This window comes from Lepidochelys kempii, chromosome 9, assembly GCF_965140285.1.
Source record: "Lepidochelys kempii isolate rLepKem1 chromosome 9, rLepKem1.hap1, whole genome shotgun sequence".
In the NCBI taxonomy this organism is placed as follows: domain Eukaryota; kingdom Metazoa; phylum Chordata; order Testudines; family Cheloniidae; genus Lepidochelys; species Lepidochelys kempii.
The window spans coordinates 56,758,053-56,780,125 of record NC_136388.1 but is presented as its reverse complement, the minus strand read 5'-3'; the positions used below and the strand labels follow the sequence as shown (position 1 = coordinate 56,780,125).

The 22,073-nt window shown below is 46.2% G+C and overlaps 1 protein-coding gene and 1 pseudogene across 9 annotated transcripts in view; one reads left to right on the top strand and one right to left on the bottom strand.

The window, feature by feature from the left end:
• Nucleotides 1–1,050: 1,050 nt before the first annotated feature.
• LOC140917501 (uncharacterized) lies at nt 1,051–8,609 on the bottom strand (annotated as a pseudogene). The gene is made up of 2 exons (XR_013636239.1): nt 8,265–8,609; nt 1,051–4,859 (listed from the first exon to the last, which is right to left on the bottom strand). The product of XR_013636239.1 is annotated as an uncharacterized LOC140917501 (transcript).
• SCLY (selenocysteine lyase) overlaps nt 8,253–22,073 on the top strand; it is a 29,357-nt gene continuing 15,536 nt past the window's right edge. For 3 of the 8 annotated variants that reach the window (XR_012160874.1, XR_012160873.1, XM_073360516.1), the window contains exons 1-6: nt 8,254–8,539; nt 15,295–15,406; nt 15,907–16,019; nt 18,134–18,234; nt 20,379–20,562; nt 21,392–21,519. Coding sequence is in view for 6 of the 8 variants with exons in the window: in XM_073360516.1 (XP_073216617.1) it covers nt 15,306–15,406; nt 15,907–16,019; nt 18,134–18,234; nt 20,379–20,562; nt 21,392–21,519 (627 nt within the window). In the remaining 2 variants the exon portion in view is untranslated. Of the gene's footprint in view, nt 8,540–12,253; nt 12,401–14,740; nt 15,407–15,906; nt 16,020–18,133; nt 18,235–20,378; nt 20,563–21,391; nt 21,520–22,073 lie in introns of those variants that run through there. The other 5 variants (XM_073360518.1, XM_073360517.1, XM_073360520.2 and 2 more) reach the window with 5 other exon arrangements.

Genomic DNA, 22,073 nt, shown 5'->3' with positions numbered 1-22,073 from the left:
TACTATACATGGTTTAAAAGCAAGCATGTGAAAGGATTACTTTGTTCAGGCATTCACGGCTCTCCTGGATGTACTCCCAAAGCCTTTGCAAAAGGTTTCTGGGGAGGGCAGCCTTATTGCGTCCTTCATGGTAGGACACTTTACCACTCCAGGCCAGTAACACGTACTCGGGAATCATTGTACAACAAAGCATTGCAGTGTATGTTTGCTGGCGTTCAAACAACATCCGTTCTTTATCTCTCTGTGTTCTCCTCAGGAGAGTGAGATATAATTCATGGTCATCTGCTTGAAATAGAGTGCTTTTCTTCAGGGGACACTCAAAGGAGCCCATTCCTGCTGGGCTGTTTGCCTGTGGCTAAACAGAAATGTTCCCCGCTGTTAGCCACAGGGAGGGGGGAGGGTTGAGGGGGTAGCCACGTGGTGGGGGGAGGCAAAATGCCACCTTGTAACAAAAGCACATGTGCTATGTATGTAATGTTAACAGCAAGGTTTACCCTGAAAGAGTGTAGCCACTGTTTTATAAAATGTGTCTTTTTAAATACCGCTGTCCCTTTTTTTTTCTCCACCAGCTCCATGTGTTTCAATGATCACAGGATCTTCTTCCCAGAGGCTAGTGAAGCTTAGAAAGAAAAAAAAACGCACTCGAGATGAAATGTTCTCTGAGCTCAAGCTGTCCTCCCACACTGACAGAGCACAGACGAATGCGTGGAGGCAAATAATGTCAGAGTGCAGGAAAGCACAAAATGACCGGGAGGAGAGGTGGCGGGCTGAAGAGAGTAAGCGGTGGGCTGAAGACAGGGCTGAAGCTCAAATGTGACGGCACCGTGATGAGAGCAGGCAGGATTCAATGCTGAGGCTGCTGGAGGACCAAACCAGTATGCTCCAGTGTATGGTTGAGCTGCAGCAAAGGCAGCTGGAGCACAGACTGCCACTACAGCCCCTGTATAACCAACCACCCTCCTCCCCAGGTTCCATAGCCTCCACACCCAGAAGCCCAAGAACGCGGTGGGGGGGCCACCGGCCAACCAGCCACTCCACCACAGAGGATTGCCCAAAAAGAAGAAGGCTGGCATTCAATAAATTTTAAAGTTGTAAACTTTTAAAGTGCTGTGTGGCATTTTCCTTCCCTCCTCCACCACCCCTCCTGGGCTACCTTGGTAGTCATCCCCCTATTTGTGTGATGAATGAATAAAGAATGCATGAATGTGAAGCAACAATGACTTTATTGCCTCTGCAAGCGGTGATTGAAGGGAGGAGGGGAGGGTGGTTAGCTTACAGGGAAGTAGAGTGAACCAAGGGGAGGGGGGTTTCATCAAGGAGAAACAAACAGAACTTTCACACCGTAGCCTGGCCAGTCACGAAACTGGTTTTCAAAGCTTCTCTGATGCATACCGCGCCCTCCTGTGCTCTTCTAACCGCCCTGGTGTCTGGCTGCGCGTAACCAGCAGCCAGGCGATTTGCCTCAACCTCCCACCCTGCCATAAACATCTCCCCCTTACTCTCACAGATATTGTGGAGCACACAGCAAGCAGGAATAACAGTGGGAATATTGGTTTCGCTGAGGTCTAAGCGAGTCAGTAAACTGTGCCAGCGCGCCTTTAAATGTCCAAATGCACATTCTACCACCATTCTGCACTTGCTCAGCCTGTAGCTGAACAGCTCCTGACTACTGTCCAGGCTGCCTGTGTACGGATTCATGAGCCATGGCATTAAGGGGTAGGCTGGGTCCCCAAAGATACATATAGGCATTTCAACATCCCCAACAGTTATTTTCTGGTCTGGGAATAAAGTCCCTTCCTGCAGCTTTTGAAACAGACCAGAGTTCCTGAAGATGCAGCGTCATGTACCTTTCCCGGCCATCCCACGTTGATGTTGGTGAAACGTCCCTTGTGATCCACCAGAGCTTGCAGCACTATTGAAAAGTACCCCTTGCGGTTTATGTACTCAGCGGCTTGGTGCTCCGGTGCCAAGATAGGGATATGGGTTCCGTCTATGGCCCCACCACAGTTAGGGAATCCCATTGCAGCAAAGCCATCCACTATGACCTGCACATTTCCCAGGGTCACTACCCTTGATATCAGCAGATCTTTGATTGCGTGGGCTACTTGCATCACAGCAGCCCCCACAGTAGATTTGCCCACTCCAAATTGATTCCCAACTGACTGGTAGCTGTCTGGCGTTGCAAGCTTCCACAGGCCTATCACGACTCGCTTCTCAACTGTGAGGGCTGCTCTCATCTTGGTATTCATGCACCTCAGGGCAGGGGAAAGCAAGTCACAAAGTTCCATGAAAGTGCCCTTACACATGCGAAAGTTTCGCAGCCACTGGGAATCGTCCCAGACCTGCAACACTATGCAGATCCACCAGTCTGTGCTTGTTTCCCGAGCCCAGAATCGGCATTCCACAGTATGAACCTGCCCCATTAGCACCACGATGCATGCATTGGCAGGGCCCATGCTTTCAGAGAAATCTGTGTCCATGTCCTGATCACTCACGTGACCGCGCTGACGTTGCCTCCTCGCCCGGTATCGCTTTGCCAGGTTCTGGTGCTGCATATAACTGCTGGATAATGCGTGTGGTGTTTAATGTGCTCCTAATTGCCAAAGTGAGCTGAGCAGCCTCCATGCTTGCCTTGGTACGGCGTCCACACAGAAAAAAGGCACGGAACGATTGTCTGCCGTTGCTCTGATGGAGGGAGGGGCGACTGAGGACACAGCTTACAGGGTTGGCTTCAGGGAGCTAAAATCAACAAAGGGGCTGGCTTTACATCAAGGAGTATTTCAGGCAGGACTTCACGGAGGGTTCCAATAAGAAATGGTGCACCTAAGTTATTGTTCTTATTGGAACAAGGAGGTTAGTCTGGCCTCTGATTGATACATGGCTAGATTTACCTCGCTGCACCTTCTCTGTGAGTGACTGCAGTGTGACCTAGAGGAATGAGTCCCCTAGACATGGGAAGGGGGGGAAGCAAATGAGTACAAAACAAATCTGGTCTATTTCTTGTTTTGATCCACTCCATCTATCTTTTACATCTTTGGCTGGCAGCAGACGGTGCAGGAGGACTGCATGCCATCCACATCTCATAGCTGCTCGGCAGAAGATGGTACAGTACGACTGCTAGTCATCCTCATCTCCTGCCTGCCCGGCAGAAGATGGTACAGTACGACTGCTAGCAATCCGTATCGCCTGCCTGCTCACCATAAGACGGTTCAATAGGACTGACTGCAGAACTAAAGAGAATGACCTCGTCAAGTCACTCTAAATTTAGTCCCTGCGCTCATGTCTGCCCAGGCGCTCCCAGCCAACGTGGCTAGGAGCACCTCGGACACGACGAGGACGGCTACCAGTCGTACTGCACCGTCTGCTGCCAGAAGGCAATGGGTTGCTGCTACTGTGTAGCAATGCCGTACCGCGTCTTCCAGCACCCAGGAGACATACGGTGACGGTTACCTGAGCGGGCTCCATGCTTGCCGTGGTATGGCATCTGCACAGGTAACTCAGGAAAAAAGGCGCGAAACGATTGTCTGCCCTTGCTTTCACGGAGGGAGGGAGGGAAGGGGGGCCTGATGATATGTACCCAGAACTACCCGCGACAATGTTTTAGCCCTATCAGGCATTGGGATCTCAACCCAGAATTCCAATGGGCAGCGGAGACTGCGGGAACTGTGGGATATGTATCCACAGTGCAACGCTCCGGAAGTCGACTCTAGCCTCGGTACTGTGGATGCACTCCGCCGAGTTAATGCACTTAGAGCATTTTCTGTGGGGACACACACACTCGAATATATAAAACCGATTTCTAAAAAACCGACTTCTATAAATTCGACCTTATTCCGTAGTGTAGACATAATATTAGAGTATCTACATCAGTGACTTCCAAATGATCATGGTATTTCAAGATCTCCTACACATTTTGTTGCTAACTTCTACTACAGTAGCCTCGGCTTGAGACAGACATGTACTAGCAGTTTTTAAACTTGTCAACTGTCTCATAGAACCCAGGCCTAACTCTCCTGATGCTTATACGTATATGTTGACACTCAAGAGGCATACTATCACCAGCTGATGTTGGTGAGCTGGCAGTCCACGTGGAATACAGATGCTTTCTTTTCCCTTTAGATGAAAAATCTGGAACACCTTCATCATCCAACTCTTCTACAACATATGATTCATTTACACTTATACCTTCATCTGACTTCTCATCAGTTTTGTAAGTCTCTTCTTTGACTTCACTTGCTTCTTTTTTTTCTGCAATTTTTCTCAAGTGCTCCAGGCACTGGAGTTTTCTTCTTTCCATCATCTTAATTTCTTTCTTGTCCATGATATCTTTATGGTACATTTTTCTTTCACTTCTTTGATCTTCAAGAAATTTCCACTCAACATCTGTCATTTTTATACCACTGCATTGTTCCATCTCATTTCTTATCACTGTGTCTGTACAAAATATGTCAAAGAGCTGTTCTGAACTCCTGTTGAATGTGTCTGCCTTTTCTGTAAATGACTGATTTTGTCTCTCCTTTCTAGTTTGATAGAGTTTTGTGAATTCTTCATACATTTTGAGAATATTAGTTCTTTATATTTTTTGTTGCTATGGTGTGTAAGTTGCAAAACAGCCAGTGTTCCTGCAGAAGTTCAGCAAGCAATTGGGCTGCATCTTCTTTTGACTGTTGTGCTTGCCCAACTCTTTTGGGTTGCAACAGATACAACATGTTCTGAATGACATCCTTATTTGTAGGCAGAATTCCTTGGGAAAATTCTGATGACTCTACATAGTCAATGTTTCCTAGAGTTTTCTTTGCTTTAGATCCTGTATCCAACGGCTCCATCACTATTCTTTATTGTCTTGTAATTTTGACAACCTGAAAGTAAAATGAAACTCAAAATTAGATTTTTGCAGCAAGAACAAACATCAGAACAGGCTGAGAAAAGGACAAAGTTTACATGAAAAAAGACATTCTAAGATATTATGGTATACACAGATACTGTTGGATAGCTACTCTCTTAGATCAGTCCATCTAGATGTCTGCACAATGAAACTGTCCTGCTGGTCTAACTTCTTTATATAATGTTAATATTTATTATTTGGTTAGTTTTGTCACTTTTTTGACTGAATTTCTTAAATATTAGCTTTTCAATATTACAAATGCTCAATCCATTGTGCTTCAACTTTTGAAACACAAAGAACTGAGTGTGTCCACACTAGCCACTCTGAAACAGTCTGAGCTTTACCCTGCATCCACACTAGGGCTGCCTTAAACTGATGCATCTGTAGAGTGGATGGGCTGTGATCTCAAAGAAGATCCAACCTCCTCACCCCACCCTTTAAAATGCATCCTGGCCACATCATCCAACTACTGCCCCTAAAGTATCCAATCCCCCTATAAACCTCAAAATACCCACAGGATCTGGTGCTGAACACTCTACAGCAGGGGTGGGGAAACTTTTTGGCTCGAGAGCCACATCAGGGTTGCAAAACTGTATGGAGGGCCGGGTAGGAAAGGCTGTGCCTCCCCAAACAGCCTGGCCCTCGCCCCCTCCAGAACTTCCAACTCATCGAAGCCCCCCTGCTCCTTGTCCTCTGACTGCCCCCTGGAACCCCTTACCCCTTATCCAACACCCCCCCCCCGCCATGCTGCTCAGAGCGGCAGGACTAGCAGCTGCGCCGCCCAGCCGGAGCCAGCTGTGCTACCCACACAACAGCATGGGAGGGAGGACAGCAGGGGAGGGCTGGGGCTAGCCTCCCTGGCCGGGAGCTCAAGGGCTGGGCAGGACGGTCCCAGGGGCCAGATGTGGCCCGCAGGCCGTGGTTTGCCCACCTCTGCTCAACAGTGACACTGTTGAATCCTTTGCAAAAAATTATTCATCGTCATCAAAAGATGATGTTGCTCTGTTAGACCTAAACAGCTCCGACAAAGCAGAGCCCTAATAAGGCACTTTCTTTTGGCCCCGGGGAGGGAGGGAGGGGGTATGGAGGTGTGGGGGACTGCTGTCAATGGAATCCAAGCATCTGTATTATTTGGTTCATCAGCCGTAAGTCATGATTTGGCACCTGTACTTGCAGCTGGTGAGCCACAGTTGGCTCAGTTTGGGACATCTGGTGGCCAGGACAAGAGGTATGACTGAAGTGGGGGCAGGGCATTTCAGGGATGAGGGTTAATGGGGTGGGTTCATGGGCAGAGGGGAACATTTAACAGGAGACTGTATACTCTGGAGGCCACTGCTAGGAGGGGGACCCCAGAGGGAAATGTGTCAGAAGTTCACACCTGGATTATTAGCTTAGAATGTCTATGCAGGAACCCTTAGTTGAACATGGAGCTTTTGGAGGGAGTGGGGGACCATTTCTGGGGAAGAGTACTCTGAGGAAGTCATGGTTTGAAAGGGGACTCTTAGCTGGCAACTAAGGAGGCTCACTGGCTGAAGGGCCTGTCACTTCTAAGCTGTGTCAGTCAGTAATGCACAATTGTGCCAATGTTCATGCTGGATTGATCCCCAATTGATTGAAGTATTACCCCTAAAAATTTCAGGCAGAGCATACTCTAATTGTTACATAACACTGGTTGAAGCACTTCTGTACATGGACACAAGGTGCTTTTCACTTTATTAAGGGGGAACAATCTACATTAACCCTGGTACATTTTTCTAAAGGTGACAAAACCCATGTGTGGGGTAGGGTTACCAACTTTCTACTCTCACAAAACCAAACAGCCTTGCCCCACCTTCTACCCCACTCCTCCTCCGAGGCCCAGCTCCCGCTCCCTCCATCCCCCCTCCCTCTGTCGCTCACTCTCCCCACCCTCACTGACTCGCTCATTTTCACTGGGCTGGCTCAGGGGGTTGGAAGGGGGTGAGGGCTCCATCTGGGGGTGCAGGCTCTAAGGTGGGGCCAGAAATGAGGAGTTTAGGGTGTCAGAGAGGGCTCTGGGCTGAGGCAGTAGATTGGGACATGGGAGGGGGTGAGGGCTCCAGCTGGGGGTGTGGGCTCCAGCTGGGGGTGTGGGCTCTGGGCTGGGGCCAGGGATGAGTGGTTTGGAGTGCAATCCGGGTTGGGGAGGGAGGGAGCCAAGCAGTTCGGAGTATGGGAGGGGGCTCCAGGCTGAAGTGTGGAAGGGAGTGTGGGCTCTGGGCTGGTGGTGCAGGTTCCAGGGTGGGGCCAAAAATATGGGGCTCTGGGCTGGGGTGCCGTAGGGAGCTCCAGGCTGGGACTGAGGGGTTCAGAGAGCTGGAGGGGCAGGGGGTTGAGGAGCTGGTGCTTGGGGCGGGGGCAGCACATGGAGCCCCCTGGCTGCCCCTACACCTAGGAGCCGGGGGCGGGGGAAAACAGGGGACATGCCGCTGCTTCTGGGAGCTGCACGGAGCCACCGCAGGCAGGGACCCTGCCTTAGCCCTGCTGCACCGCTGATTAGACTTTTAACAGCCGGGTCAGCAGGGTCCCTTTTCAACCAGGCATTCCGGTTGAAAACCACACACCTGGCAACCCTGGAGGGGGACGGAGAGAAAGGGTCAGCTGCCCTGGTTTTGGTGGAGCCAGGAGTTTGAGTAGGACCCCCTTGCTTCACAAACACTGTTAGCAACTACTGCAATTTTAGGTTTCAGAGTAACAGCCGTGTTAGTCTGTATTCGCAAAAAGAAAAGGAGTACTTGTGGCACCTTAGAGACTAACCAATTTATTAGAGCATAAGCTTTCGTGAGCTACAGCTCACTTCCTCAGATGCATATAGTGGAAACTGCAATTTTAGTTAAAGTTTTGTGCCTTTTGATGTCCGTAAAGCCCCAGCTGCTCCCGGACTCTAGTGATTCCATGAGAATCTCCATTCATTACATGCCAAGAACGGTTCTAGAGTGCAGAGAAAATCTGACCGCATAACATGAAAGCACAAAACCCCGACATTCGGGGGGAAACCCATTTGTTACTAACATCCAGCTCCTGATCTGTAAAGCCTGGGAACTGGCCCTACGGTAGATTAGGTGGGTGGAAGCACAACCCAGGGCCCCTAGAGGCAGGAGAGCGCCTCAGGCCGGTCCTATGCCCCTGCCATCCATGCCCCCCCAGCGCGGCCCTGACACCTCCCCTCCGCCCCCGCATTGGCTGCTCAGCACGGACCCCGGAGGACGCTGTGGGCTCGACATGTTAAAGCCCCGCAGGTTCCTAGGCCCGAGCCGTGTGCCCTGACCCACCCCGGCCCAGCCCCTCGGCAGATCTCGCCGCCGTCTTAGAGACGGCTCTATGGAGTTTGCGCAGCTCTGGGGAGAGAGGGCGGAGATACCTGCGCCATCTTGGAGAGGGGCAGCGCGGGAGCAACACCCCCTTCCGGGAGTTCCGTCCTAGCCTGGCCTCTCTATGGCCTAAACCGGAACTGCTGCTCTTGCTGCGTCTTCTCCTATCGCGTCTGCCCGTCTTGTCTTTCCGCCCGGCCCGACTCTGTGACCGGCGTGGACAGAGCTTCTGCTCTAACGTACGGGAGCGAGTAATCACGGCTACTTGCGGCAGCTTCTGCCCGCCCCTGCGATCGGCCCAGGCTGCCTTCGGCGGGCGGCGCAGGTAAGGGGGAGAGGACTTTGCCAAAAGAGCAGCCCCTGCCCCTAGACAAGACGATGATTGGTCGGTGCCTGGATATTAACTGTTGGTAACCAATGACCACTCCCTGAGGGCCAGTGAGTTGATTGGTCAGTGCCTGGGTATTAGTGCTAGTAACCAATGGCTGAAGGACAGGGAGCGGATTGGTTGGTGCCTTGGTATTAATAGTTGGTAACCATTGACTGCTGCCTGAGGGCAGTGTGCTGATTGGCCAGTGCCTGAGTATTAGTGCTGGTAACCAATGGCTGCTCTCTGAAGCATTGGGTGGGTTCGTTCCAGTACAACCCACCGATGAACCAGTACTGAGCTGGTGTCTGAAGGAGAAGTTGGCTGGGTAGAGTTGGACTGAATTAACTGTCCCTAAGCTAGGACCAAGGACTTGCTGCTCCAGGTCTTAACAGTGGGCTCAGCTGGACATATGCAGCTCTCTCTCACTACACTGTGATCAGACCCAATCTGAGGGCAGGAATTAACCACTGGTAGCCATATGGCTCATTGCAGCAGTAATAGTGGTGTTTGGTATCAGGGCTCTTTTTTCTGTTGCTGGTATTTCAAAGGCCTTCCTCATACTCTCAAGCCAGGCATTTGCTGACCATTGCAGCCTGGTCCAGCTGGATGAAACAGTAGAGCAGAGGTGGGCAAACTACGGCCCATGGGCTACATCCGGCCTGTGGGCCTGTCCTGCCCAGCCCTGAACTCCTGGCCTGGGAGGCTGTCCACCACCCCTGTAACCATGCCGCCATGCGGCGCAATGCTTGTGGGCAGTGCAGCTGCAGAGCCTGGCCTGACCCGGTGCTCTGTGCCGCGCGGCTGCCTGTCCTGGTGCAGCCGTGCTGCCAGCCACTGGTGCTCTAGGCAGCATGGTCAGGGAGCAGCGGGGGGGGGGGGGGGTTGGATAGGGGGCAGGGGAGTGCATATGGGTTGGGGCAGTCAGAGGGTGGGGAATGGAGGAGTTGAAAGGGGGCAGGGGTCCCAGGGGGCAGTCAGGAAGGAGAGGAGGGGTTGGATGGGGTGGGGGGGCAGTTAGGGACAAGGGGTCGTTAGAGACAAGGGGTCCGGGGGCAGTCAGGGAGAAGGAGTGGATGGATGGGGCAAGGGTCCCAGGGGGGCAGTCAGGAAGGAGAGGAGGGGTTGGATGGGGTGGTGGGAGCAGTTAGGGACAAGGGGTCTGGGGGCAGTCAGGGAGAAGGGGTGGATGGATGGGGCAGGGGTCCCGGGGGGGGCAGTCAGGAAGGAGGGGGGGTTGGATGGGGTGGCAGGGGGGCAGTTAGGGGCAGAGGGTCTGGGGGCGGTCAGGGGACCGAGAGCAGGGGGGGGTTGGATGGGGCAGGAGTCCCGGGGGGGGCCATTGGGGGTGAGAAGCCAGGGGGGTCGGGCCCTGGCTGGTTGGGGAGGCACAGCCTCCCCTAACCGGCCCTCTATACAATTTCAGAAACCCAATGCGGCCTTCAGGCAAAAAAGTTTGCCTGCCCCTGTAATAGAGCCTCAGAATTATGAACTGACCAGTCAACCATACGTCCCATTTGATACCAAAAGTACACAATCAGGCAACAGGGGGAGAGGCGGAAGCAAATACAGTATAGTACTGTGTTAAATGTAAACTACTAAAAAAATAAAGGGAAAGTTTTGAAAAATTTGATTTGGCAAGGTAAGGAAACTGTTTCTGTGCTTGTTTCATTTAAATTAAGATGGTTAAAAGCAGCATTTTTCTTCTGCATAGTAAAGTTTCAAAGCTGTGTTAAGTCAATGTTCAGTTGTAAACTTTTGAAAGAACTGTAATGTTTTGTTCAGAGTTACAAATATTTCAGCTTTACGAACAACCTTCATTCCTGAGGTGTTCGTAATTCTGAGGTTCTACTGTATATCTGATGCAATAACTAGGAATGTTTACAGAAGGATGGGATGAGTTTGGAATTAATAAAGACTATTAAAATGACCACTTCTGAAGGTATAAAGTACAAGACACAGAAGCACTAATTACATGAGTCTAGCAGGTAAAACATTAAACAAACACTATCACTATCACCACTTGTTTGGTGGCTGTAGTTTTTTCTTTTCCTTTGTGTGTCTGTAAAATGTTCTAGGTGTTTAATTCAAAAGGCCTTGGTCTACATTTCACAGAGAAATAAGAATCTTTTAAAACTACTTTAATTTGCTAAATCTTAGCTGGCACACTGTCTGCAGTCTAATTACAGATAGAACCATAAATGTTGATAAAGGAAGGTGAAAATGAGATAAAATGTAAAATCTGAGAAATGCCATAGAAGATTCTCTGTCAGTATTGGAGACAAGACTGCTGCTGTCTTCATGCTTAGATAAGGGAAGCTTTAGTCTCTCTACTGTGGATATGGTTTAATCAATTAATGATAAAAGCCAGTAAAAGAGAAGCAACTACTAATTTAGCAAATAATTAAAACAGCTGTTCATTTTCTCCAACGGAAGAATAAGATGCCACTCAGGGGTTTAAAATTGCCACTTTCAAAGTATTTTCTCTTTTAATATGTTTAGTACGGCTCACTGTTCCTATTTAACGTGATCAATCAGAGAATTTTTTTTCTCATCAGGACTGTCAAATGACTAAAAAAAAATCACAATTAATTGCAAGATTAAAAAAATAGTTACAATTAATCGCACTTTTAATTGCACTGTTAATAATAGAATACCAATTAAAGTTTATTATAAATATTTTGGATGTTTTTCTACATTTTCAAATATATTGATTTTAATTACAACACAGGATACAAAGTGTACAGTGATCTTTATACTATTATTTTTTATTATAAATATTTGCACTGTAAAAAAGATAAAAGAAATAGTATTAAGGTTTAAGAATCTGAAGTGCCTTCCAAAATCTGAGAAAGATGAGGTGTGGAATATAATGTCAGAAGTCTTGAAAGAGCAACACTAGAACCCGGATCATCAAAAAAGAAAATCAACCTTCTGTTGGTGACTCAGATGATGAAAATGAATGTGCGTAAATCGACACTGCTTTGGTTTGTTATTGAGCAGAACCTGTCATCAGCATGGAATCATGTCCTCTGGAATGGTGGTTGAAGCATGAAGGGGCATGGGCGGAGAGTATAATAGGCCGGGGGAGGCTCAGCCTCCTGTGGTGCTGCCGGGGCCACCGGACCCCCTGTTGCAGGGTTTTGGAGGGAAGTTTTTTATTTTTTATGCCCCATGCAGGTTCCGGGGCAGCTGAGGAGGTGGTATGTGCTATTCAGCTTCCCAGGTTCATCAGTAATCTCCCTGAACTCTGGAGCATACTAATGTTTAACACATCTGGCACGTAAATACCTTGTAACCCCAGCTACAAAAGTGCCATGTGAACTGTTCTCATTTTCAGATGACATTGTAAATCAGAAGCAGGCAGCGTTATCTCCTGTAAATGGATATAAACTTGTTTGTCTTAGCGATTGGCTGAACAAGAAATAGACTGACTGGACTTGTAGGCGCTAAAGTTTTCCAATGTTTTGTTTTTGAGTGCAGTTATGTTAAAACAAACAAAACCTACATTCGTAAGTTGCATTTTACAATAAAGAGATTTCACTATCATACTTGTATCAGGTAAATTGAAAAATACTGTTTCTTTTGTTTATCTTTTTTACAGTGCAAATATCTATAATAAAAATAATATAACGTGAGCACTTTGTAATTGAAAGCAGTATATTTGAAAATGTAGAAACATACACAAATATTTATAATACATTTAAATTGGTGTTGTATTATTGTTTAACAGTGCAATTAAAACTGTGAGCAGCCACTGCTCTCCAGCTGCCCAGCTCTGAAGACAGCGCTGCCACCACCACCAGCAGCAGCACAGAAGTAAGGGTAGCAGTACCACAATTCCCCTACAATAACCTTGCGACTCCCCCCCTCCCCAACTTCTTTTTGGGTCAGGACTAGGGTGACCAGCTGTCCAGTTTTCGACCGGAACACCCAGTCGAAAAGGGACCCTGGCGGCTCTGATCAGCACCGCCAACTAGGCTGTTAAAAGTCCTGTCAGCGATACTGCGATGCTAAGGCAGGCTAGTCCCTACCTGTCCTGGGGCACTGCTCTGCGCCCCAGAAGTGGTCAGCAGGCCCAGCTTCTAGGCAGGCGGGTCATGGGGCTCCACGCGCTGCTCCTGCCCCAAGCACCAGCTCTGCGCTCCCATTGGAAACAGGGGACCAGCCAATGGGAGCTGCTGGGGCGGTGCCTGCGAACAAGAGCAGTGCGTGCCATGGAGCCTCCTGCCCTTCCCCGCCTAGGTGCTGGGCCTGCTGGACACTTCCGGGGTGCAGCATGGAGCCAGGACAGACAGGGACTAGCCTGCCTTATCCCTGCTGCTCCGCTGACAGGGAGCCGCCCAAAGTAAGCTCCAGCCCTAACCCTCCCCCCCCCAACCCAGAGCCCCCTCCTGCACTCCAAACCCCTCATCCCCGACCCCACCCCAGAGCCCGCACCTTGAGCTCAGAGCCCATACTCCCTCCTGCACCCCCGAACCTGCACCCCCAGCCCAGAACCCTCAGTGAAGATTTTATATATAGTCTTAGATGACAAGTGAAAGTATTTGGTACTCTTAACTGTATCCTTAGTGAATATTCATATCCTCACTCATTTTGCTTTAATCACTTCCTGTTTTAATACTGCCATTCCTCTTTTTTATATCCAAGTACAACTTAGTATCCACATGATATTATGGTAGCCAGACTATTCTCCTATTTAAAAAAGCCAGGATCACTCATTCTCTGATATCTCATTCAGATTTGGCCCTTGAAGTGTTTAACTGGTCTTGGGACAGATTCAGATTCTACAGAAAGGAAGCTTTCATGTTTTAAAGAAAAACTTCTGGTTCTTATGGTTATGAATAGAATTTGCCAAACGTGAAGCAAGTGTAACGGTTCTCAAAGTGATCTTGGAATCTGCAGAAAGCCTGAAACAAGGCTTTGAGAGGTGTGAACTGTTCCAGTCAACTCAGTGGCATTTTAACTCTTAAGACTGATTATGACCCTTTTAACAGCCAGATATTAAAACAGTGTAGGTGTGCAATTGCATGCTTAATTTACACAATTACTGCAATTATATGTGTCAAGGTTCCTTCCCCACTCTGAACTCTAGGGTACAGATGTGGGTACCTGCATGAAAACCTCCTAAGCTTACTTTTACCAGCTTAGGTTAAAACTTCCCCAAGGTACAAACTATTTTACCCTTTGCCCTTGGATTTTCGCTGCTACCACCAAACGTTTAACCAGTTACTGGGAAAGAGTTGTTTGGAAACATCTTTTCCCCCCAAAATCCTCCCAACCGTTGCACCCCACTTCCATGGGGAAGGTTCGGTAAAAATCCTCACCAAACTCTTGGATCTTAAGAACAATGAAAAAGCATTCAGTTTCTGAAAAGAAGAATTTTAATAGAAGTAAAAAGAATCATCTCTGTAAAATCAGGATGGTAAATACCTTACAGGGTAATTAGATTCAAAACAGAGAATCCCTCTAGGCAAAACCTTATGTTACAAAAAGACACTAAGACAGGATTATCCATTCCTTTCAGCACAGCGTATTTTCTCACCCATTTAAACAAACATAATCTAATGCATATCTAGCTAGATTACTTACTAAGTTCTAAGACTCTATTCCTGTTCTGTCCCTGGCAAAAGCATCACCCAAACAGACCGAGACCCTTTGTTTCTCCCTTCCCCCAGCTTTTGAAAGTATCTTGTCTCCTCATTGGTCATTGTGGTCAGGTGCCAGCGAGGTTATCCTAGCTTCTTAACCCTTTACAGGTGAAAGGGTTTTTCCTCTGGCCAGGAGGGATTTTAAAGGTGTTTACTCTTCCCTTTATATTTATGACAGCATGCATCAAGAAATTGTAGACAAGTAAGTAGCCTGATAAATGAAGGACAGGTATACCAGGTACTTTTAGGGTCACTGCTGTCGTGTTTTCCTACTGAGTGATGCTGAATGAAACAGTAACTTTACTAACTAAAATCTGAGGTACATAAGACCCATATTGATCTTGGTACAAGCTTCCAGTTGTTACTGGTGGGAACTCTGCTGTAGACTGAGAGCAGTGTATGGCCCTTGATGTGCAGACTTGGCTTACAGACAATCCTTAAAAATATAGTTTAGCCTTCTGTATAGAATGAATAGACATCTTTATTTTGGTTAAACTCTGGTGCGTAGGTATTACACTACCCGACACCACAGACAAGGCTGCTACAGAGTGAAGGATCAGTGGATCGCAGAGTTCAATAGAAGCTCTCAAAGAATTGTGGAAAAGAATCAGAACCACTTTAGAAAGGTGAGGATATTTTCACAGATGGTATAGGAGAGATGTAGAATGAGAGGGAGGAGAGAGGGTTCCTGATAAAAACCTCCCCAGTCCTTTCTACTAGAGCATTCCTGAAAATACACATCATGTGCCAAGTATAAACAAACCTCTGAACCCTTTTATTAAAACTTCACTGGAAAGGAGAGGCATAAATAATATGCAGAAATGTTACTGTAGAGATATGTTTACTAGGTTACTAGAGAGAGTCAGCATTTCAGCATCTCATCAAGAATTCTGTGATTACGATAAGTTTGCATAGAAACTACAAAATGTTTAGGGAAGAATGAGACAAACTATAGACACTTGTGTTTTATGTAGAAATCATAATATGATCAGGAGACTCGTGTGTGTGTGTGTGTGTTTGTCAAGCTTAAACTTTTACTGTTCCTACTGATCTTGTATGTAGATTTTTGCAGAATGGAGGGGAATCAAGTGGAAAAAATGGTGCTAACAAAAGATGGGAGAAAAACTGCTGTGGATAAGAAGTGTGATAGGGAAGAAAATAAGTCAGTGGAAAGGTGAGTGAGTGGCTTCTCTATTTTTCCTGGGTTGTGGAGGGGGAGGGGAGAGTGGAGAGTGAGAGCATTTTTATAAAAAAGTAGAAGGTTGAAATTTTTCTGAGTTACTGGGAAATCTATGCTTAAAATTCATAAGAACAGTAACAGGTTTTAGGCCTAGATATTCGTGCAGGTCATGATTAAGACTCAGCTCAAAATGTCTGACTTAAGATCCAGTTGTGATCTCTTCTGACATGGTGATGGTCAGGGCTGGGATCTCTCCGTTTTTTTTGGAGGGGGGGTGGTCATTCTGCTCTAGTGCTATGATCTTATATGAAGGAGGAGGAGGTTAATGCTTGCTTCAAATGAAACTTGGTTAAAGCACTATTTTAGGTAAAAAAGACGTGTTCTCTCTGATGGAGCCGTAACGTTCATTGTTTGGGGATCCTGCTGAAAGCTGACTCTCTTCTCCTCTCCTATTCTAACTTTCTCTCTCTTTCTCTTTGCTTCCTTACCTACAGCAAGGTTTACATGGATTACAATGCAACCACCCCAATGGCACCAGAAGTGATCCAAACTGTAACAAAGGCCATGCATGAGGCCTGGGGCAATCCCAGCAGTTCTTACACAGCAGGTAAGAGCAGCTTTTGAAGGAAGGGAAAGAGGTGATCTCAGGAAGGAGAGGGGGAGTTGGGTTCACAGGCAGTCCTGATCATTATGAATAGAAGATTCCACTAGCTGGAAACCTCTTTGAGACTACTCGTGTGCAAATGTTTGCAGGATTAAAGCCTATTATTGTAGAAAATTTATAGTTACAAAGCTGAGCATATGCAGACATGAATTTTAATGCTTTATACATTGCATCGTATGTAAGATTTATGTCTACATATGGCTAGTGGCACATGCTACACTAAAGCTTACAGCTAGGGATGTCTGGAAGACAAGAATTCCATTTTGTGAAAAATTTGAAAGTTTCAATATTTGCTTCCATTCAAGTGCAGAATGAAACCAAGACTGTTCTAAGTTTTTTGTGGGACCGGGGGGGGGGGGGGTGGGAATAGAGAAAGAGTAGCAAGAATAGTGAAAAGCAGGGATTTGACATTGGGTCTGCCACAACCCTGATGAGTGCCCTAAACACCAGGGTATTGGCTGTCTGGGGTGGGTTGGTCTCTCTCTCTCTTGCTTTCATCAGAAATTCCATCCTGGACCTGAGAAACCTTCCTGTCACAATTGATATGCTTCCACGACAGGTTTCAGTTTTGATAAATCAGCATTTTCTGACAAAAAAGTCTTTTGTTGAAAAGTTTCTGACCAGCTCTAATTGGAGCCATGCCAAATGTAAATGTTCTGCCATTTTTTAGTTATTTGCCAACAAAAACTTAGAATGTAAGCTTTTCAGGGTGGGAACTGCCTAGCACAACGGAAACCCTAGATGCTAATGCAATGCAAATAAATAATCATACTAATAATTAGTAATAAAGGCTGCACACTTTTTAAAAAGCTGGTGCAGTGTAATTTAACCCACTCCTGTAACTCAAAAATGGCAGAGCTGATTGAATTCAATCACTCTAAAGAGAATTTCACCTTGAACTGAGACCAAGCATGATGACTTTCATACAAAAATTAAAGTTTTTGACAGTGTTCATGAACAGTAGAAAAAAGGGTCATAAAAAAAAAGCTCACCTCAAGAGTCCAGGATTTTCAAAAATGGGTGCCTAAAGATAGGCTCCTAAATCTATATTTGGTTATCTAAATAAACATCCTGACTCTCAAAAAACAAAGAACAGTGCTTCCAGCAAGTCTCATTGGTGCTCAGCACTATTAAAAGTCAGGCCACTTATTTAGGTGCCTTAATATGGACTTCAGAGTCTAAACTTTAGGCATCCACTTTTGAAAATCTTGGCCCCTAGCTACAGAGTTCATGACCCAGAGAAATTAATAAAAATAAACTTCTAAATAAAAGAAAACTTTCTCATTCTTTCAGATTGGAGATCAGAGAGTTACAGCCTCTGCTTGGTTGTTCAGTGTAGGTGCTGTTAGGACACCCCTTAGTGAGAAACATAAAGTTCATTTAAATGTCAATTTAAAAAAACCAAACCAACGTTCAAAAAGAGTTCCAGGGAAACAAGTTCACCTACTGTGCTAGCTCGCTCTGACTCTGAAACATTCTAGATACCTCCTTTGTCTTTTCTCTCCCTGCTCCTGTCTGCTAACTGATTCTGTTTGAACTGTGATTTATTTTTAGTTTGTTTATATTTTCAGGTACTGAGCAACTGCACTGAACTTGCATGGAGGGGAAGAGCTTCCTCATAAGTCCCATGATTAATATATGGACAGTGCACATATGAAAGGAATATGTCTTTAGAAAGAAGTACATGAAATTTAAGGAGGCAATCCTTTTTTGCTGAGTGCAGCTTCTAACTGCAAATGATGGGGATTTCCTGTGTTTGTGATGTCATCTGTATGAAAGTGATTTTTGTTTGCTATCACTGTCACCCAAGGACACTCTCTTCTAAACACTCTATTACCTCTCCTTGATCTTTTAATCTTACAGAGAGAAAATCAAATAAATGTGGATAAGAATCCACCTCATACATTCAATCAAACATCTGTGGAAATACATTAAATCCCTTTTAAATGAACTTCTAGTACAAGAATAAACATCCAGTGTTGCATCCTTTCTAACAGTTTTCTACTGTAAATATGTAATAAAAACAACTTGATCAACTGTGTACATGGATCCCGCAGGTAGAAAGGCCAAGGAGATCATAAATGAAGCTCGGGAGAGCCTAGCCCAGATGGTGGGAGGAAGGCCCCAGGACATCATTTTCACCTCAGGGGGCACGGAGGTGAGCATATGAATCCTAGCCCCAGCCTTTCCGAACAGGATGAGTGCTTATATTGTGGCATTTGAGAGAACAGACAGTAATGGCTCCTCTACATGCGGTGATGCACTCTGCAGGGCTGGGGGGAGAGTGGCATACTTAAGTGCACTAAAATGGTGCTCATTAGTTGATCCATGTAGAAATTGCTGGTGCACAATAATGGTTCCATGATACACTTTAACATCATACTGTTTCAAACAGCACTGCGTGCTTTTACAAAGACCGATTAATGCCAACTATGCATGTAAATATGATGGGGGTCTAAATTAGCTGTTACCACTCAAGAAAGAGATCTTGGAGTCATTGTGGATAGTTCTCTGAAAACATCCACTCAATGTGCAGTCAAAAAAGCAAACAGAATGTTGGGAATCATTAAGAAAGGGATAGATAATAAGACAGAAAATATCATATTGTCTCTGTAAATCCATGGTACTCCCACATCTTGAATACTGCGTGCAGATGTGGTGACCCCATCTCAAAAAAGATATATTGGAATTGGAAAAGGTTCAGAAAAGGGCAACAAAAATTATTAGGCGTATGGAACAGCTTCCGTAGGAGGAATAAGACTGGGACTTTTCAGCTTGGAAAAGAGACGACTAAGGGGGGATATGATAGAGGTCTATAAAATAATGACTGGTGTGGAGCAAGTAAATAAGGAAGAGTTATTTATGCCTTCTCATAACACAAGAACTAGGAGCCACCAAATGAAATTAAGGGGCAGAAGGTTTAAAACAAAAGGAAGTATTTTTTCACACAGTGCACAGTCAACCTGTGGAACTCCTTGCCAGAGGATGTTGTGAAGGCCAAGACTATAACAGGGTTCAAAAAAGAACAAGATATACTCATGGAGGATAGGTCTATCAATGGCAATTAGCCAGGGTGGGCAGAGCTGGTGACCCTAGCCTCTGTTTGCCAGAAGCTGGGAATGGGCGACGGATGATGGATCACTTGATCCTCTAGGGCATGTGGCAGTCAGAAGACAGGATACTGGGCTAGATGGACCTTTGGTCTGACCCAGTATGGCCATTCTTATGTAATGCATAACACATTAGTGCACTTGAGAAATCCTGCCCCTCAATAGAGTGCATTACCCCACTGCATAGACAAGCCCCAAAACAATAACAAACATAGACTCATAGAAGATTAGGGTTGGAAGAGACCTCAGGAGGTCATCTAGTCCAACCCCCTGCTCAAAGCAGGACCAACACCAACTAAATCATCCCAGCCAGGGCTTTGTCAAGCTGGGCCTTAAAAACCTCTAAGGATGGAGATTCCACCACCTCCCTAGGTAACCTGTTCCAGTGCTTCACCACCTTCCTAATGAAATAGTTTTTCCTAATATCCAGCCTAGACCTCCCCCACTGCAACTTGAGACCATTGCTCCTTATTCTGTCATCTGCCACCACTGAGAACAGCCGAGCTCCATCCTCTTTGAAACCCCCCTTCAGGTAGTTGAAGGGTGCTATCAAATCCCCCCTCACTCTTCTTTTCTGCAGACTAAATATGCCCAGTTCTCTCAGCCTCTCCTCATAAGTCATGTGCCCCAGCCCCCTAATCATTTTCATTGCCCTCCGCTAGACTCTCTCCAATTTGTCCACATCCTTTCTGTAGTGGGGGGCCCAAAACTGGATGCAATACTCCCCCTTTAGTCTGTTTTTTATTTGAAAGACACAACAATGCAGTCTTTTTCCTCCTCTGTGTGGTAAGTTCCAATTCTCTATGAAGATATAACCACGAACCTGTTAAACTGACAGAAACTGTATACTGGCTTTATAGCATGACCTTTTCCCTTATTTATAACTTGTAAATGGATGTGTTTTGAAATGAGAGCCTGGAGTGAAAACTGTTACCCAGAGATGATGAGCACAAATGACCCCTCCTCTCACAGTCTGAAGATGGCCTAACGCCCTTGGTTAAAGGATCTGTTAGAGGAGTTCATTTCCCATTGACATTTTCAGTCTGCCCTAATGATTATGTTTTCACCAAAAGTATTTTAAGCTCTGACTTGCATACAGCTAAGTGAGAAATTGAAAGTAAGGGATTCTGTGCCCTACCCACTGCCCTTGGTTATACCCTCCTCTGGCGGTTTCCCTCTTACCTCTCTGCAGGCAAATAATTTAGTTATCCACACGGCACTGAGGCATTTTAGAGAGAGTCAGATGCTGGGACAGGATGGGCCTGGTGAGGATCACAAAAGAGCAGCCGGGGCCACTCCTCATTTCATTACATCTAATGTGGAACATGACTCAGTCCGTTTGCCATTGGAACACCTTGTGAAAGAGCACATGGCAGGTGAGTACATGGGGATTGCAAGGGAGTGTCATTGATATATACTCCCCACCTACAGGTCCTCTGTTGAGCTGCTTTTCACAGCAGCTTTTGTTTCAAAATAATATAAGTTTCAGTTCTTTCTTGCACACTGGACTTTTCCCAGTGCATGAAATGAAAGGTTCTGAATGGGGTGCTAGCAAAAGCAATCTCAAGCAGCGTAGTTACTGGAGTTACTTTGTCAGATCATTATGATCAAGGTCCTGCAGGGAGCACAGAGTTTGAGGTGCCGATGGTAGCACCAAGGGAATTTTCACTTCTTTTAAACTACAATGGAAAAGTCCAGTGTTTTGTGCTGTTTTCTTCAGCCTTCAGTGAAGGGAACATTGCACTCCCCCTCACCCTCTGACCTGGCCAAATGTTGCTTTCCCTGGGCAGTAAATGTAGAATTTTAATGGCAGCTATGAAGGCTTTAGCTCAATAATCTAGGCCTCTTGCCCACCTTTTCTGTTTGTCCTCTCTATCCTGCATTCACTGTGTATGGTCAGGAAGGCAAGCAGCCACCACATCTGCAAGGACATCCCTCATGTGGCCACTAGCTGGTGTTACAGCATGTGTATTTCACCCATTGCTTAAAAGCTGGGAGCATAATCCTCATATCTAGTCAAATGTCTCCTTCCCCAAGATATGAAAGACCCTGAGTAGTTTCTGACATTCCACCCACCCTCCCTGTGCAATATGCAACCACTGTTTTATCACGCCAACTGCTAGACTATACTCTTTAAGTTCTTGTTGTTGTCTATGCGGTATTAGTCTGTATGATGAATCTAATTGCTCGTGTCTTGACATGCAGAAGCCACCTTTGTTCCAGTGTCCAAGATGACTGGACAAGTGGAAGTTGATGATACCATTGCAGCAATCCGTCCAACCACGTGCCTGGTTTCCATCATGCTGGCCAATAACGAGACTGGGGTAATCATGGTTAGTTGGTCCCTGGGTTTTATTTATCATGGGTTGGAGAGAAGGGGGGTTAAATCTGTGCTACATACTCTGTTTAACATTTGTTATTTTGGCATCTTCTGTGCACTGAGGTGCTTCTCCTGCCTGGTCTTTTGACCTGGTCTCTCTTTCCCTATCTCTCTTTTCTTTTCTCCCTCTTTGTCATCCCTTTCTCATATTCCTATCTTCTTCTTTGCTCCCCTCTGTCTGTCAGCCTAAAACAGTGGTTCCCAGATTGTGGTATCTGGAGCATTTTTTGGTGGCCTTCAAAGATTTGGCTGGTCACTTGCTACTGGTGTCTCCTCCTAGTTATTAGCTGCTAAATGTCATTAAAAATGGCTACACTTCAGGTTAGACAAACACCGGTCAGGGATGGTTTAGGTATACGTAATCCTGCCTCAGCCAGGGGATGGACTAGATGACATCTTGAGGATCCTTCCAGTCCTACATTTCTATGATTCTTTTATTACAAAAGTATTCAATGTCACTTTTCCATGCAAGCTCTTTCTTTATGGGGATGTTATGTGATAGTGAAT